We start from the raw sequence: 15524 nt of genomic DNA on the forward strand, positions 1-15524 counted from the left end.
CTTGTCCTAAACCCGTGGTCAGCAAACTGCGGCTCGTGAGCCACACGCGGCTCTTTGGCCCCTTGAGTGTGGCTCTTCCTAAGCCTTAGGAGTACCCTAATTAAGTTAATAACAATGTACCTACCTATATAGTTTAAGTTTAAAAAATTTGGCTCTCAAAAGAAATTTCAGTCGTTGTACTGTTGATATTTGGCTCTGTTGACTAATGAGTTTGCCAACCACTGTCCTAAACTATTTCCTTCATATAGTCTTAGATTCCACACCTGGGAGATGAGTTAGATTTATTACTATTAAAAAACAGCAATTCCTCTGAAAAGGTTAAAGAATTATTGATCAGTCCTACCCAGTGTAAATAAACTTGAGTTTCTCTCAAAGCAGCTTGCCTTACAGCACTAGTTCTCAGACTTGGCTGTCTCTGGAGTCATCTAGAGAGATTATTTTAAAAACACTGCTGTCTGGCCCTGCTGGTGCGGCTCAGTTGGTTGGAGTGTCATCCCATACACCAGAAAGGTTGTGGGTTTGATCCCTGGTGGGGACCATATGGGAGGCAACCAGTCAATGCTTCTCTATCACATTGATGTTTCTCTCTCACTCTCTCCCTTCCTCTCTCTCTAATATCAATAAAAACATATCCTCAGATGAGGCTTAAAAAATACTGATGCCTGGGTTCCAACCTCAGAGATGCTAATTTGTTATGGAGAGTCCCCTGGGCATTAGGAGTTTTATGAAATTGTCAGGTGATTCTAATATGTAGCTAAATTTGAGAAGCACTAGTTTCCAGAGAAGAAAATTGTTCTGGAATTGCCTGGTTCCAACAGTGATGCTTACCAGTTGTGTGGCTTTGGGTCCATTTTGTTTAACTTCTCTAAGCACTTATTTCCCTGGCTATCAAAGGAGAGCAATAATATTGTCCATTCAAAAGTAAATATAATGACACATAAAAAGTGTTGTGTACCAATCATATATTCAATTTAATTCTTTTTTTTTCCTACCTGGAAATGGGGATTTTTCATGGGGTAAAGAGGTCTTAGGATATTCTGTGTTGGAGGAGAACTTGTGTGGGGCACCAAAGAATTAAACACTGGGAGCCGTGAGTGTGTGTATGTGTGTGTAGATAGACAGGGACAAATTGCCACAAGTTGAAAGAGTGGCAAAACAAAATAGATGATAAAGATCCAAAGAGACATTCTGTTCCTACTCTCTCTTGCCTTGGGCTTTCTATGTCCTACATTGTCCTTTGCACTTTTATTTAGGAAAGAATTAAGGCTGCACAGCCCAAGAAGAGTCCAGACTCCCAAATCCACAAGTATTGAGCAATCTGCCTCCCGCCTTCCAGGCCCAATAGAATCTGCTGGTTTTCCCAGAATACTGACCCGATCTTCCACAAGAGGTACTGTGTGCACTGGGATGGGCTGCCAGGGCAGGTTGGGATTCCAGAGGCTAATACCATTGGGGGGAAACAGGGCTGCCAGGTTTGTCATGGCACTCATCAACGTCCGGTCAATGTCTGTGCTGCGAACATAAACCTAGAGTGGGAAAATCAAAGTGGAATCCAACTGAGAGGACTGTGGGTTTTTCCTGTGCAGCTAGTACCTGAGAAAGGACAGGCTATCCACACCAAAATATTAGCAAACATTGTGATAGCATCATGATCATAAGATCTGTTATGGAAGAGACAGTATTACGAGCATGCCATGCTATAAAGCAACCTGCTATGCCAATAGTTGAATTGACAAAAGAGACCAATTAAGTGGAGGCTATGTGTCACTACTTGCCAAGCTAAAGTATTTACCAGAGTTGTCCTTAACATTTTAGCTCACTCATATTCATAATGTTTTAGGAATAAAATATTTGTAGAAAGAGGAATACATTTCTAAGCAAGATTATCTGTCGGGAAATAGGCAAAGCACTTTGAGAAATGCAACATTATGTTAAATTCTTTCAGAGGGACAAGGTTCCCACTTTTAGTTCCCCAACTTGCCTGTTGATGTTTATAGGACTCATTCAAGAATTTTCCATATCTTTTCCTTATATACTCTCCAAGTTCATAATGCTGCTCCATGCCCAACTAGAGGAAAAAATAAAAGCACAAATTACTGAAAGTAAGTTCTGTGACTCTTATCTATGCACCTCATCTCTCCTCATTAAATGAGTGAATAATAGTGTACTTTAATAGTTCCACAACAACACATTTTTAAATGAAAACAAGAAAAAATAAGCTGTATTTTTTAGTCATGACTCCCTGAGAAAACTCTTTAGCTTCATTACCACTTAACATAGAGCCTTGTACAGTTATTAATTGGTGATGAATCTGATCTACATAAATGATTCATGTGGTAGAGCATTCAATGGTCATCTTTGTTGGCAGAACATTCAAAGGGCTGGTTGACCACTTAGGGGGTTGGTGGAAGAAATTCAACCATTAAGAGGTTGGATTTGATGAATCTGAAGATCACATCAACCTCTGGGTGCAATGTTTTATTATTTGTACAGTTTATTTATGAGTGGTCCATGAAAAACTGGAGCTTGTTACTCAAAGTATGGTCTGTGGATCATCAGTATTAGCATCATTTTGGAGTATGTTAGAAACCAAATTCCTGGGTCCCACCTAGTTTGAGGATGAGCTCAGGAACCGGTTTTTAACAAGCTCACTAAGACTGTAACGGCCAGTAATCACTGAGAAACATTACTTTAGCTCAATGATCCCTAAGCCCATCTGTGCATCAGAAGCAAAATGTATCTAGGGGTGCTTGTTGAAATGCAGATTCCTCAGCATTCCCCCCCAAGATTCCTGCTCATTAATTCCTGGGTGTAGTCCTGGAATCTGCATTTTAACAACTGCCTCGAGTGATTCAGACCCGTGTAGTAAGTAGAGCACCATGCTTTGAGAAGCACTGCGGTCAGGTCTGTCGTTAACCCTGAGCTTCACCAGAGCTTCAGGAGTCAAAGAGGATGTGATCACCGTGGCTTCTGCTTGGCCCCACACGCTCATTTGCTTGTCACTCCTGGCCACCACTATCATCAGCACCCCTCTAGAATGGGGAAGAAGGTAATGGGAGCAATGTGTAATTTGAGGTTTGTGAGTTTACTGGATGATCTGGGTAGCTGAATAAGCTGGTATTTTGGGTCCAATCATTGTTCTAACTTAAAACTGACTTCCGATGAAACAATCATCTTCTATAGAGTGGTGGTTTTCACACTTTATCTTGCACAGAATCATATGGAGAACTCATTCAAACAAAGATTCCCAGGCTTCCACCCCAGAGCTTCTGGTTCAGTGGGTGGGGCCAAAGAATTTAGTTCCATCAAGTTCCCAGGTGCCAGGGACCACACTTTGAGAACCACTGATCTATACCGCCATCACTTGTCCTTATGTAGATTGGAAGTACCTGGTCAAGGACAAGATTTGAACTCTCAAACTTTTGCTGCTTCACGAGGGTCTATGTACCAACACCATTGGCATCACCAGGAAGTTTGTTAGAAATGCAGAATCCCAGGTCCCATGTTAGACCTGCTGAATTAGAATCTGCATTTTGACAGGATCTCTATATGATTCATTTGCACTTGAAAGCTTGAGAAACACCCCTATAGGAGAATCTGATGGTTAGTCAAGAAAGTCTCAGATGAAAAATACAGATACCACAGTCTGCAAGAATCTTTTAGCCTTACTGAAAGCACAGCAAGGGAACAGGAGTCTAAATAGAACCATAGTTATTGAGAAGCAGCCCTGAATTATTGTAATACCTCTTATTCAAGAAGCTACAAGCTGGGTAGGCTGTGGTGGGAAGCGGTCTGACTTGGGAGCCAGAAGATGCTGGCCTCAAACAACCTCTCTGAGTTTCCTCCTCTATTAAACAGTGTAGTTGAATTAGGGCAGTAATTTTCAGCTCTGGCTGCACATTTGAATCAACTGATCAACCAAGGCGCTTCTAAAAATCCTATATCCAGGCCACACTTGGCACCAATACAAGAATCTCTCAGGCAGACACCAATATTTTTTAAAGTGCCCTGGCTGGTGTGGTTCTGTGGATGGAACATTGGCCTGCTCACTGAAGGGTCATGGGTTTGATTCTAGGTCAAGAGCATGTACCTGGGTTGCAGGTAAGATCCCAGGCCCTGTTGGAGCTCATGTGGGAGGCAACCAGTTGGTGAGTCTGTCTCACATCTCTCCCTCTTTCTCTCTCTCTCTCCCTCCCTCCCTCCTTCCCAGCATCCCTTCCACTTTCTCTAAAACTCAATGAAAAGAATATCTATCTTTGGGTGAGGATTAACAGCAACAACAACAACAACAAAACTTTTTAAAGCTCTTCCAATAATTCCAATGTTTGGCCAAGATTAAGACCCATTAGTGTTGCAGATATCCAACTCTAAACATTCTTGAACAGCTTCTTAATATATTTAAACAGTGCATTGATCAGGACAGAAGCAATGCACCTGGCCTTATGGCTCCAAACAGAAGAGCCATCCACTCCTACAAGGGCAGGTTGGGGGGCACTGGAGCATGGAGCAGAGACTGCATTTGCCTTTGTTTCCCAGTTCACCTTCTCCTTCGGCGCTCTGTAGGAAGTAGGACTTCCTGTGTGTAAGTGACCCCTTAAAAGGAAGGCTTAAACCCAACATATCTAGCTGATAAGAAATCAAATTTGGGCCCTAGCCGGTTTGGTTCAGTGGATAGAGCATCGGCCTGTGGACTGAAGTGTCCCAGGTTCAATTCCAGCAAGGGCATATACCTTGGTTGTGGACACATCCCCAGTGAGGGGTGTGCAGGAGGCGGCTGATCAATGTTTCTCTCTCATCAATGTTTCTAACTCCCTCTCCCTCTCCCTTCCACTCTGTAAAAAAAAATCAATAAAATATATTTTTTTAAAAAAAGAAATCAAATTTGGTATCAGCACTTCCAGAGGAATGTTTTCCCAACTCTGTGAATTCAGCTTATTGATTACAAGATTACTTTCTCAGGTGGAGCCTGAGAATCTCAAGGGCTGGCTTATAAGTATCTTTTCGCTCATTTCAGCATCACTAAACTCCTGCATTTTTCTGTTGTTCATGCACATCTCTTATGCTTTAATAAAACACACAATTAAAAAAGATCAAGTCCTAGCTGATCTGGCTCAGTGGATAGAGTGTCAGCTTGCAGAATGAAGGGTCCCGGGTTCTATTTCAGTCAAGGGCACATGCCGGGGTTATAGGTTATAGGGGGCATGCAGGAGGCAGCTGATCAATGATTCTCTCTCATCAATGATTCTCTCCCTCTCTCTTCCTCTCTGAAATCAATAAAAATATATTTTTAAAAATCGAAACAGGAAGTTCTGTACACTTTTGTGCAGTTATTAGTCACTAAGGCTGACTTGGACATGACCAGAAATTAACAAGGCTAACCATTAGTTCCTCTTGTTCCACAATCGAAACACATTTGAGACTTTTTAGATCCCAGGTAATTGTGCAAAATATTTTTCCAGATCTGAGTAACTAAAGTGGTTTTATGGTTTCAATGGATTACAAACCCCACAATGTTTAGTTTCCCTTGAGACTTATCATTAACTTTAGCTAAAAATCCAACCAACCTGAGTGAGTTGGCCAAATCCTTGTGGCCAGGAGCTTTCTTTAATGGGGTCATTAGGAAAGGTTTCAATGGGACTCCGGTCTCCATGCCTAAAAACCTGGAAATAGATTAAGACAGTAATGTTACAAATTTCATTTTGGTATTTGGCCTCCACTCATCATAATAGATGTCTTTCTAAACCACTGGTTCTCAATCTTGGCTGCTCATACCATCACTTGGGGAGTTAAAAATATTCTGAGGATGGAGCCACCCCTAGTGATTTTGTTTTATGAATTTGGGATACGGCCAGGGCATCAGGATTTTAAAAACCTTCCCAGGTAAATCGTAGGTTAAGAACCACTGTTCTAAAATCACTAACACTTTTCCTGTGTCTCAGGTAAAGCAAGTAACAAATGATTAGCCATTAGGAGGCAGACCATCCGCAGATGGAGACGGGTTTGTGCATCGGACAGGACGAGAAGGAACACAAAGCTCAGTAAGATCACTTTATTGCAGATGCACTCTGATGAGAAGTAGTCTTCCCTTAATTGTGGTTACAGTAATAATGGTGTCAACATTTTTTGCCTATAATAAAATGCTTCATAGAAATTGCAACTATTTTGCATCAATGATTCTTTAGTTTTTAGGAGGCTGGAGGTAAAGGAATTGCAGCGGGGAGATGAGAAGAGCGAATTCTCTATACTTTAAGGACATACTTTGGATGTGTACACATGTCATGCTATTTTTTTAAAATTGATTTCAGAGAGAGGAAGGGAGAGGGAGAGAGGGATAGAAACATCAATGATGAGAATCATTGATCTGTTGCCTCCTGCACACCCCATAACTCAGACATGTGCCCTGACCAGAAATCGAACTGTGACCTTCTGGTTCATGGGTTGATGCTCAACTACTGAGCCTCACTGGTTGGTATGTCATGCTATTTTGAGTGCCCATTTTACTCTTTGGGGTGCAGCCTGAACTTTTGAAACCTTGATTATAATATGTTTTCTGAGCAGTATACCAAGCCAAACACGAAGTTATTTTATAAGCAAAAGATAGGGAAATAAAAACACTCAAGAAGTACAAGATGGCTCCATCCTGTTTGGCACAGTGGATAGAGCATCGGCCCTCGAGCTGAAAGGTCCTGGGTTCAACTCCAGTCAAGGGCACATACCTCGGTTGCAGGCTTGATTCCTGACCCTGGTTAGGGCTCATGCGGGAGGCAACCAATTGATGTGTCTCTCTCACATTGTTGTTTCTCTCTATCTCTCCCTCTCCACACTCTCTAAAAATCAATGGGAAAATATCCTTGGGTGAGGATTAACCAGAAGGAGGAGGAGGAGGAGGAGGAGGAGGAGGAGGAGGAGGAGGAGAAGAGGAAGAAGAAGAACTACAACAACAAGATGAAGTCTACATTGATGCCAGCACACACATTTAATTGCACTTTTCACTTATACTACCTGGCTAAGGTGCTCCACTAAAAAGAAAGCCAGGAGGCTGTTCTTTTGAAATTCTGTAAAAGAGCTCAGTAGACACTGAATAAGAAAGAGTATCAAAGCTTTAGCCATCTTTGAGGCAGAGAGGGAGGATTCTAAGACTTTGGTTGTATCTCTGGTGTCTGAAGAAAACTGATTTTTTGATCCCTAAACCAGCAATTTTCAACAGGTGTGCTCAAGAAATTTTAAAACATGCAATACCTGGCTATTTAGTCAGGGACACTGGCCTTTTCCCCCTTAGATTGTAAAAAAAATGACAACAGTCAACACAATAGCTGTTTGGTGTGAATGAATCAAAAGTATACCTATTTTTTAAAAATCAGATTGGCATGTGCCGCAGAATTTTAGTAATTAGTCTATGTGTGCCATGAGACGAGAAAGGTAGAAAATCGCTTCCCTAAAGTAAAATCTCATTAGAACAGGCTACAGCAAATACAGGGCTAATGGTACAGTGGGTCTTAGGAAACCATCTGGGTCAGGTAAGGAATTGCTGTAATAAATGGTGCCCTCATGGCAGGAAGAAGGGCCACATATTCTCCGATGAGCACCTACAGTGATTTGTCACCAAGAGTGACTTGGTTATGACCACAGACTATTGAGGCTAAACATTAATGCTTCTCTTTTCACAATAAAAGCACACTTCAGACTTTTACTTCCCAAAATAGTACATGCAAAACACTTTCCCAGGTCTGAGTAACTAGAGTTGTTATACGGTTTCAATAGATTATAAACTCCACATTGTTTCATTTCACCGGTTTCTCAGCTTCAGTACTGCTGACATTTGGGTTGGGTAATTCCTTGTGAGGAGCTGTCCTATGCCTTATAGGATGTTTAGCAGCATCCTTAGCCTTTGCCCACTAGATTGACAGTAGCATTCTCCACTTGTGACCACCAAAAAGGCATGTGCCCTGACTGGGAATTGAACCATGACTCCTGGTTCATAGGTCCACGCTCAACCACTGAGCCACCGCGGCCAGGCAGACCTCAAGTGCTTTAAAAAAAAAAAAAGTCAATCAGAATGTGTTACTTGGTTGCTTAGAATCCTCTCATTCTGTTTAAGTTTATTTGGCAGAAAATCGTAAAGATATACAAAAGTAGAGATTATTATAGTGAGCCCCTGCCTACTCTCAGACATCATATAATTTCAGGCATTATATCATTTCCTATTGCTCTTTGCATAAAATTATAATTTCCTTACTCTGGCTCACAAGAGCATACCTGATCTGGCCTTGCCCACCATAATGTTCTCACCTTACATTTTTGCTAAACATGGTTAGTCACCAAACCCTCCTGCTGGCCCATCCATCTGATATAATAAATTTGTTCCAGCCTCAGAGTGTTGATGTCCTACCTGCCTCAAATGGCCTGTTTCTACTTCTTCCCCTGGGACAGACACACACACACACACACACACACACACACACACACACACACACACGGTCGCTAATTCACATCTGTCCTGGGAAAGGCACCCTCTGAGGAGAGGCCTCCCTTGACCACAGGTTACAAAGTAATTCCTGCTCCATCTCTCTCTCATCCCCCCGGTTCTATTTTTGTCCCTATTTTCTTGTGTTCTGTGTGTATGTGTATGTGTATCTGGCATCTCTTCTCCCCCTAAATTCCTTGGCAGTAGAATCCTTGCTGTCATGGGCACCGCTATATCCCCAACACAGTGCTGGCACACAGGACACATATGCTCCCACACAACAAGATGCCCCGCACTCTGCCCAGCGAGATGCCTTTGAAGGACATGTAGGCCTAGGGGGCCGCTGAGCCCAGGAGAGACCCTGGAGGGTTGTTCGTGAGTGGAGGCGGGAGCCCTGGTTTTGTTTGCCAGTAGAGAGTTTTCCCTGGTCCCTCTTTTAGATGCCAACCGATTTGTAGGCGTGGCTCCGGACAGTTACAGCGGGAGTCCCCAGCACCCAGTATGTCCCAAAGAAGTTCCAGTTCCTCTTTAATACCAAGATAATATTACACGCCTTGCTGGGTCATTTGGGGGATTCAAAATACAAATGTAAGAGCCTAGCATCTAGTGGATGCTCACAATATGGTAGCTGCGATTCTTACTTTGATAGAAGCAGAAGATAACATTTATAGGCCTTGAGAAGTTCCTGCCTGTGTTCCAAGGAATTGTTCAAACATGAACAATTAAGATGAAAGCAAATAAAAGGGCAGTCGCCAATCTTATTCTAGAGAAAAGTTATGAAGGAAAGGACAAGTAAGTCAATGGATCAGTAAGTCAAACCGTGGTTGGAGTGAATAAATTCTGTTTAACTCTTGAGTCACATTTTAAATTTTTATTTTTTCTAGTTTTTATTGGGCCAGGGACCCAAAGCTGGGAAGAAAAATGAACAAACTTAAAAGAAAAAAAGACATGTAAATACTTAATCCTTTTTAGAACAGAAAGAATAGAAAAGAAAAACAAATCCTGGCATTTTAATTAACTGGTTATGAATGTTACAAAAAGCACACATGGGATAATTGTATGTATTATGTAAGTGTATGTATGTTAATAATAGTTACAATGTTTGGGGCATTTACCAGATAGGCTTATAAGTACTTCTAAGTATTAACTCAATGAAGTCTCACAACAACTCCATGAAGTACTATTATCCCCATTTTACTGATGATGAAACTGAGGCACAGAAAGGTTAAGTTACTTATCAAAAGCCACACAGCTAGTAAGGGGTCGAGCTGTAATCAAACTCAGGTGGTCTGCACATTTAAACACGATGCTATCGTGTGCTGTGTAGTACACAGTACTGTAAGTTTCTTCGGTGTTTATCATTCATATTAATTTTTAAGAATTTCAAATGTTTAATGCCTCGTATATATCCCACCTCCATGACATCATCATCTTTCCAGCAACCAAAAACTGAAAACTCAGAGTCATTTTGGTTTCTCTTTTTTTCCTTATTATTCAACCCATAGGGATTCTCCCTTCACAATTTTTTTTTTTTAAAGAAGTTCATCCTTTATTTTCCAACTCAGGTCTTTACTGTGCTTTTCCTGAACTGTGGTAGCATTCGCTCTCTGTTCTCCCCTCCTGCTTTTTCCTTCCTCAAACCATACTGCAGATGTGCCACCTCCAAGAGAAAATGAATTATAATTCATCGTGGGTAAGACTTGAGTACAAAGAGGTGACATAGTTAGCCTAAGGTTCTAGGTAGTCTAAGGTTATAGTGTAGATAATGATCTAGTACCTTACATTCCCTTTTCTTGGATCCCTTTCAGTTACACATGTGCTTAACTACGAAGTTTCCTTATTAATTTTATAAACTATAAAGTACAATTTGTATTTTATTAAGTTTATAAGCTTAAAAATAATAAAGGATTATCTAGAACCTTGAGGACATCATGCTAAGTAAGGTAAGTAATTCACAAAAGGACAAATGCTGTATGATTTCACTTATATGAAATATATAGAGTAGTCAGATTCATAGTCAGAAAGTAGGATGGTGGTTGCCAGGAGCTGAGGGGAGGGGAGGATGGGGAGTTGCTGTATAAAGGGTACGGAGTTTCTGTTTGCAAGATGAAAAAAGTTGGGACATATGTAATCCTTTCAACAATAAAGATTTTTTGAAAAAATAAAAGAATTAATTCCACAGAAACAAACAAACAAAAAACTGAGGTAAGAAGTAATATATTCAATGAAAAAGATATAACATTTATCCAAGCTTTGTAATTCAGAGCAAATAGATATATTATCAATATGCCCCTCCAAATTTTATAGCAAGACAACTGTGTATCAAGAGAGGTATTATTTATTTGTAATTGTCTAAAAATACATTATCTTAGACAAGTGCCTTCACTGGAAGAATATTTGTGATAATTAAAATCAATTGCTTTTGTGTTTAAAAAAGAAAGATGAAAAGAGTTCTGGAGTTGGATGGTTTTAATAGTAGCACCGCAATATGAATACACCTAATGCCACCGAACTGCACACTTAAAATGGTTAAGATGGGAATAATTTTATGTTCTGTCCATTTTACCACAATTTTAAACAAGAATAATTAAAGATCAGCTAGATTTTATCCAAAAGGTTGGGAAGCTTCTGTTTCAGCTGATGACTTCACATTTGTAACGTGGTTACTCTTTCATATGGATGTCATGACATTTGAACCTAAAGACAACTCTGTGAAGTAGGAAGTATAGTTATGGTCATTCTCCCCAACTTTAAGTTTGGGGAAAACTTGAGACTCAGCTGGATTCAGTGGCCTGTCTGTGGTCTCATATCTGGTAAGTGATTCTGGAACTTGAATCAATGAAAGTTTAATGTTTTCCTAGGTATGGCTTTCTTTCCACTTTTATTTTGGCACATTGCACTAGAGAATTTAGAACAGTATTGGGCTGCCCACCTGAGGAGTAACTTGCCAATGTTTCCTTTCCTGGAGGAGTGAGGAAGAACCCTGAAGATCTGAGGTCCCTGGAAAAGCATGATGGCCAGCCTCATTTGAATTTGCCCAACCACAGTGTGGAAGTTACTCATCCCAGTGTAGAGATTCTGTGCTTAAGATTTAGAGGCTATTTTCTTACAGGATATTCTATGGCCTGAGTAAGAATTTTGCAAGGTTAACGATAAAGAATAAGAAGAGTTTATACCAGGGGTGGGCAAACTTTTTGACTCGAGGGCCACAATGGGTTCTTAAACTGGACCGGAGGGCCGGAACAAAAGCATGGATGGAGTGTTTGTGTGAACTAATATAAATTCAAAGTAAACATCATTACATAAAAGGGTACGGTCTTTTTTTTTTTTTTTTAGTTTTATTCATTTCAAACGGGCCGGATCCGGCCTGCGGGCTGTAGTATGCCCACGGCTGGTTTATACTGTGACTCTTATTTTTGTTGTTAACCCTCACCTAAGGACATTTTTCCAATGATTTTTAGAGAGAGTGGTGGGGGGGGGGGGGAGAAGGAGAGAGCAGGCAGAAGGAGAGACAGACAGAGACGTGGATGTGAGAGAGACACATTGATTGGTTGTCTCCCACACTCCACCTGACTGGGGCCGGGTGTCGAACCCTCAGCCCTTTGATGTGCAGGCTGAGGTGACTCATCTTCTCTTTCTTTGTAAAACCTTGGTGGAACGAGGAGTTTTTATCTCTGTCTGAGATCACCTGAACTTGTGGTTTTCCCCTTGTTTGGGGAGAGAGAATGCTTTCAAAAGGCATCTCCCTATTCATGGATGGAATAATGATGTGCAGGATTACAGTAGGAGTGTGTGAGCATACGGATGAAACAAGATTGTCCATGAGTGATAATTATTGAAGCTGGTACATTAGGATGCAACAATTTAAAAATAGCAATTCTCTAAGGGTTTCCTACGGCATACTCTCTGGAAAAAAGGAGGTAGATTCTGTAGTCAAAATTTAGGAAATACAATTTACAAAATTCTTTCTTTGAAAGCTACAGTATAATGGGAGTCCTGCATTTAAGAGACCTTTAAACACAATTTAAAGCATGTTCAATTCCCAAAGCTGATTTGACTATTGAAACCCACTCCACCAAGCAATGCCTATCAATAGCTCGTCCAACTAGCATTCTATGGGGCACGCTTTGGTGACCCTGTTTTAGAGGATCATGTGGTGACCCTGCTTATGAGTCAGAACAAGGACCAAGGCGAGTCTCCTGTCCTTCCTGCCAAGAACAGCTTTTCTGAGTTGGGGGAGATTTATTTATTTTGGATCACAGAAGAAAAGGGAGAAAACCACCTGCGGATTATAAGTTAAGACAACACTCCAAACCTTCACAGGCTGATCTCAGCTCCAGGTGCTGGGTTTTATGCACATAACAGGAACATATTGTCCAGTGACGCAGGGCATGGCCTCTGGGATCATACAGCCTGGGTCCAAATCTTAGCTGTGTGACCATGGGCAAGTTGCTTAACCTCTTTGTGTCTCAATTTTCTTCATCTATAAAATAGGGATCATAAAAAACCTTATAGGGATTGCCAGATGCCCAAATATCGCATGGAATCTACTAACACTAAAAACTTATTTGCTGTTTATCTGACATTAAAATTTCATGGGACATCCTGTGCTCTCCTGGCAACACTACTTTATAGGGTGGTTGGGAGGATTATGTGAAATAGTCCATTTTGAACTCTCAGAACAGTGCCTGTCACCTAGTAAGCACTCAATTAACTATGGGTTATTGTCAATATTATCTCTTTAATCAGAGGCACCTTTCTTTCGTTCTGGTTCTCCTGATAATTTTCTACGGATTTTCCGGGGTATATAATGGAACCATTTATAGTCAAACATTTGCTATAATCCATAGAAAGATGAAGGTAATATCTTCTGGCTTAAGTCCTTGGACAGAAGTTGTTTTGTAAGGGCCAAGAAAGGTGTATTAAGTTGCCTTTCATCTGCCATTCATGGAAGAAAGCTGTGGTAGGAGAAATTGTTAACATTGGCTTTGTGTGAGAATTGTTCATTGTTTTTGGCTGCCAGTGAACTACCTCTGTAAGGTTTTTCTTAGGGAAGACTTAACTGGGACTCCCTACACTTATGTTAACTAAGAGTGGAGGAGAGTTTGGTAGTCAAGGGAAGTTGGCCTGGGCTGTAGTAAAACACGGAGGAGACCCAAACACAGGCAGTTCACTGAGGGTTGTCTGTAATATCTCAGAGAGGATCACTACCGAACTGGCTTATCACAGGTTTACAGCATTGCAGGGCAATTTCTGCAATTCCCACCCTTGCTCAATGCACATGTTGGCAAAGGAACCCATGCACAGAACTAAAAGTCTAACTCGCATGGATTTCCCTCTATAACTGAAAGTCTAACTTCCCATGTTAGCACACAATATTACACAGCTTTTTCAGCACAGGAGCCTGACAGCTGGTGAATCGTCTGTAAATAAATTGACGGTATATTTCTCTGGCTCTCCTCTCCCTCTCTCTCTCATTGCCGACTCATGGCCTAGTAAAGATTTACTGGACTAAGAATCATGACTTGCATAAACTCGTGGTTATGATTTTTTTTTTTTTTGTAGAAGGAAAAGGAGTTTTGACTACACTTAAGCTGACAAAATAGGAACTTCATGTTTAATTTTTAAGAACATTCTAAAAATAAATCATGAACATTCTTACAGAGAGAATAATCTACGTATTTATCAGCATACTTTCACGAGCAAAGGAAAAATGTGGGAGAGAAAGAGAGGGAGAGAACCTGTGAAAGACAAGGAAAGGGTCAGAGGCAGAAACAGATAAAAGAGAAACAGAGATACAGAGAAAAACATACACAAACAGAAACCAAGAGAAGGATTAATTCCAGAACTCCTATGTAAAGTGGTAAATCCCCTTTATTTTGCAAACTCTTTCTATTTTTAAAACAGTGCCAACAGTATATTTTCTTTCCCTAACATCATGCATTAGGCAGCCTCTACCCCCCTCCCCCCCGCCACCTTTTCTCATAACTTGTCACACATATGGGTGGGGAAAAACATGATTTCAGTGGTCAAACAAATAGATGTATCAGGAAGTCATCCTAGAACGCTTAAGTTTAGTTTTACTTCTCTGTTTCAAACACTGTTTGTAAATTTACTGATAAAGAGAAGGGTTTCTTCACTCAGAAATGACTGGGGTTTTTTTTGGGCTTGCAAACAAATCATCATTAAACGGAATGAAGCTAGTTCAGCCCCTGGTACTAAACAGCGCCAGCTGTGGCTTCTTCTCCCGGCTGGATTGGCTGTCAAAAGGAGTCTGCATTTGAGGCAGTTGTGAAGAAAGTGGATAAAGGAGGAACATGGGCAAAGGCAAAAATACCCAAACCAAACACCTTTGCATCAGCACACGTTAAAACTTCACTCCCAGGAACTTGCGAAACCTGATTATTCACTCTCCCAGTTTGGTCTCCCCAAGGCAACAAACAGAAGGGTAACCAGAAACCTGACACTCGATGTTCAGCCCCTGCTGGTCACAGTTTTGAGAGAAAAGCAGTGAGAAAAGAGTACTCACCAGGGTCACAAACTTCAGCTCCTTAGCTCCCACACCTGGGTCCGGCCAGAAGGAAAGCAGGAGCAAGAAGCTAAGGCTGGCTGCCCTGCCCACCAGGCGCCGGGCAGCTGTCATGCTGGGGAGAGCTGCTGCTGGCAGGACCTAGGAGGTGCAACTTCCCCTGCAAAAGCCATTAAAGGGGAAGCTATTTAATCCAGAATTAAAAGAGAAGGAGGAGCTGGGAGGAGCCAGACTCCTAACTTGTAAAACCTCCAGGTAGCTTGGGGCGGGGTTTGGCACGGTCAGATTAATTTTGGGGCCAGGTGTGAGAGATCGCAATCTTCTGGATTTCAGTTGGAAGGAGACCCAGGGAAGGGGATGCTGTGGCTCAAGGTGGCAGAGCAAATTCGCAGGCATTTTTTTTGTTTTGTTTTGCTTTTGAGTTTAGCTTTATCTTTCCTTTCGATGGGGTGTGACCCAGCGTTTGCGTTGTGGCTGTCACTTGGGAAAAAGATTTACCCCGGCTTTGGAAGCCTTGGGCCAGTCATGACT

At 41.4% G+C, this 15524-nt stretch overlaps 1 protein-coding gene across 1 annotated transcript in view; it reads right to left on the reverse strand.

The window, feature by feature from the left end:
- Positions 1 to 15174, reverse strand: part of ACP3 (acid phosphatase 3) — a 41135-nt gene extending 25961 nt beyond the window's left edge. Inside the window, exons 1-4 of the mRNA XM_081106086.1 lie at positions 14994 to 15174; positions 5565 to 5660; positions 1982 to 2068; positions 1374 to 1526 (exon numbers count right to left, since the gene is read on the reverse strand). Of these exons, the coding sequence (XP_080962212.1) occupies positions 1374 to 1526; positions 1982 to 2068; positions 5565 to 5660; positions 14994 to 15107 (450 nt within the window). The 5' untranslated portion in view covers positions 15108 to 15174. The remainder of the gene's footprint in view (positions 1 to 1373; positions 1527 to 1981; positions 2069 to 5564; positions 5661 to 14993) is intronic.
- Between the last annotated feature and the right edge of the window lie 350 nt (positions 15175 to 15524).

This window comes from Myotis nattereri (assembly GCF_964212035.1).
Source record: "Myotis nattereri genome assembly, chromosome: 14".
In the NCBI taxonomy this organism is placed as follows: domain Eukaryota; kingdom Metazoa; phylum Chordata; class Mammalia; order Chiroptera; family Vespertilionidae; genus Myotis; species Myotis nattereri.